Raw genomic sequence first — 3,127 nt, 5'->3', positions numbered from 1 at the left:
TACATCATCATAACGTGCATTAAGGCAGTGAAGGAACCGGCTGGAGATAAGCTTTGATCAAACGAATTATTTGATCCTGTAAGATCAAAGTATATACAGTAAACTGCTGTACATTTCAGCAATGATGGAAACTCTAACAGCATTTTATTTCAGCTTTACTCAGGGTTCTGCCCACAACATCTTTACTGTAGAGTTCCTTCTATTAGTCCATTTTCCCTGATATATAACAATTTATATACTTGAACATCAAACATTCAATAGACATCATATACTTATCTGTATAAAAATAGATTTGCTATCAAACATGTAACGCCCTAATACTTTGATGGTACCTTTAGGCGCATCAAATGTGCAGTTGTTGCAAGAAATTTTCTATCACGATTTACGATCACATCTTGCACAGTAAGTAGTATAAGACTACTTTCCCTAACAATGCCTTGTAGATGTGTACTTGCACCCCCTGATCCCCGACCATAAGCATAAAGCTTTATTCACTCTATGGATCTTACTACTCGCTCTGACCTCGATCCAGTTGATCCTGGAATAGTGCTAGAACTTGCTTCAGAACGAGTTTTACAGCAATACTTTCAAGTGGCTGTTATTACAATATTAGTTTATGATGCTAGTAAGCAACATTACCATCGTTTCAATGCTACAAAGTTACTGATAGTTATTGTAGTTATAACAATGGATAATGAAGTAAAGTACTTCATTTTGCTGTTTCAGTCTATATTTAATACTGTTGTATGAAGGTCAGATATTTCTGGGTTAATAATTATATATTTCAATCATTTTATACTATTCAATATTCACATTAAATTAATTAAAGAAACCTCCGATAAAATTCATCAATTTGCTCTACTTTCTTGTACATTGTTTTAAACTTACTATGCTGATCCTAGCTAAGCCATTTGAAGATCCGATACACTGGGATAATAGGAGCTATCTCTCGTTCTATTTGTACGTCTTTGTTATACTTTTATATTCTGAGTAACTGCTTACTGTTTACTTTATAAAAAGGGGGTATAAATGGAGTGAATCTAGCTATGTAAGTTTTGTCTAACTGCCATAATTTGTTTGTAACACAAAGCTCTGTTTAGATGTATGTGAAATGCATATCTAGAAATTAAATGTATATTAACTAGCTTCAGGCAATTTTTCCTTGTGGACACAGGACATTGCTAGTAAGTTAGCTTATAGAATTGCTCGAATATTCTACTAATATATGAGACAGATTGGATTACTGGGAACATACTCGATTGTATGTATATATTCTAACAAGTATAGTTTCTTTTAACCAATTATTCTCTTGTAGATATTCTGATGATTTGTGTTGTTGCACTTTATGCTCAAGGTATATAGTATGATTAACATATTAATAATGTACTCACCTGTCTGAAAGACAAGAAAATATCGATAATCTTGACTGTGCTTCTTATAATTCAAGCGTGTTTAAGAATGGCCTTCGTTGTATATATTCAAGTCGTCCAGAAAAGTGAGTTTTGTATCATTTTCACAAGAATACAGATGCTCACTTTTGACAGTTGATATTGGTGCTCTTGTTGAAGGTGTCATAACCTGTGGAGAAGACGTTCTCCTACCCTGGCAGTTTGGAGTAGTTGATTGGTATGCTATTCAGTGTTGCAAAGAACGTTATCTAAATTATCAATAGGTTGATTCCATTAGTGTATGGAATCATACTCATGGTTCTATCAATCTACAAGGCTGCAGAATACTGGAGATTGTCAGCCAGCTTCAAAGGATTCACACTAGTGAAAGTACTTATTTGGGACCAAGTCATATATTTTTCCCAGTGAGTTTGTGTTTCTGCTTCTTAGCATACAGAGTTGAGAAGTTTGTTCAGTATTGTTGCATGTTGTGTATTAAACATATTGGAGTTCAAGATTGATATCAAAAACAATGTCTTGGCAACTCTCCTTGAATCACAAGGAAACCTATTATGAGATGATTAGTTCATCAACAGACAAACCACAAGACAATGACTTCATAATGTCTCAGTTAGAATACATACAATATAAGGACGAGAGACACTGAGCAGTCAATCATCACCTCACCCCTTGTCTATGCATGCCCCCCTTAAGTTCTCCCTCTTAACAGGTTATGAGCCTTGAGCTCCCTGCATACACACATCTACTGTACACTCTAAACTCTTTACTTGCATACATTTGCACACATTTGCATCATGGTTCCCCCACATACAGATACACACTGTAAACCAGCCAATGTACCCAAATACTTTGGTCAAAACATTACAATGCTTAAGACTGAAGCAAACTACAAGATGTGGCACTACTGCATTGTTTCTAGTGTTGCAGCTATGTGCTTCAAACACTTACTAAAGGATGAACTGCAGAACAAAGCTGAGAGGGAGATGGCTAAGGCCATTCATACATACATAGTTAATAACATTGCTGACACAATATTAGCAAACTATATACACTTTGATATGTCTATCCCTCAGTTAATGAAAGCACTTAAAGAACACTTTAACCCCCAGACAGCACATAAAAAGGCTATTGACGAATTGGCACTGTTTATTTGTAGAGACCATGTAAAACATTTTGGACATACATTAGACAGACTTGAGGAAGCATACACAACTCTGTCTACTAATGGTGATCCACCATACAACTCTACATACAAAGCAGCAATATTGCTTACTACTCCTGAGCAATATACACACATAGTAAATACAATAATACAATCTACTGATGCCCAAAACAAAGGCAAACCAGTCAATAAACATAAGAAAGTTGAACTGAAGCAACTAATCCTTACATTGTAGAATGCCTACAATGATTACTGTGCTAAACAAGCACAAGACTCTAATGATTGGACAAAGAATAATGCACACATTAATACAATGTATAAAGCCAATAAGCAGAGGAAATTCAATCTGCCAAATCTGTTCAATCTGACAAAAGCAAAATGTTTCAATTGTGGAAAAACAGGACATTTCTCTAAGGAATGCCACAAACCTCCTACTGAAGCTACAAAGCTTGCATGCACCAAACATCAGGCTAACATTGTGTATAAAACAAATCAAACTGTAGAAAACACAACAAACACATTTATTATTGAAAACCCAAACGAAAACAATGTTGAA

At 35.0% G+C, this 3,127-nt stretch overlaps 1 protein-coding gene across 1 annotated transcript; it reads left to right on the top strand.

Annotated features, from left to right (window-relative positions):
* Window positions 1-347: 347 nt before the first annotated feature.
* Window positions 348-1,672, top strand: FOMMEDRAFT_26996 (uncharacterized protein; the record flags this gene model as incomplete). The annotated part of the gene is made up of 11 exons (XM_007264364.1): window positions 348-402; window positions 533-625; window positions 680-699; window positions 903-960; window positions 1,021-1,048; window positions 1,101-1,102; window positions 1,146-1,184; window positions 1,235-1,261; window positions 1,316-1,354; window positions 1,448-1,495; window positions 1,545-1,672. The coding sequence occupies 11 exons, from the start codon at window positions 348-350 to the stop codon at window positions 1,670-1,672; spliced, it is 537 nt and encodes a 178-aa protein (XP_007264426.1).
* Between the last annotated feature and the right edge of the window lie 1,455 nt (window positions 1,673-3,127).

Source organism: Fomitiporia mediterranea (genome assembly GCF_000271605.1).
Source record: "Fomitiporia mediterranea MF3/22 unplaced genomic scaffold FOMMEscaffold_3, whole genome shotgun sequence".
Taxonomy (NCBI): Eukaryota; Fungi; Basidiomycota; class Agaricomycetes; order Hymenochaetales; family Hymenochaetaceae; genus Fomitiporia; species Fomitiporia mediterranea.
Note: the sequence above shows the minus strand (reverse complement) of the source record. Positions and strands in the feature narration are given on the sequence as shown.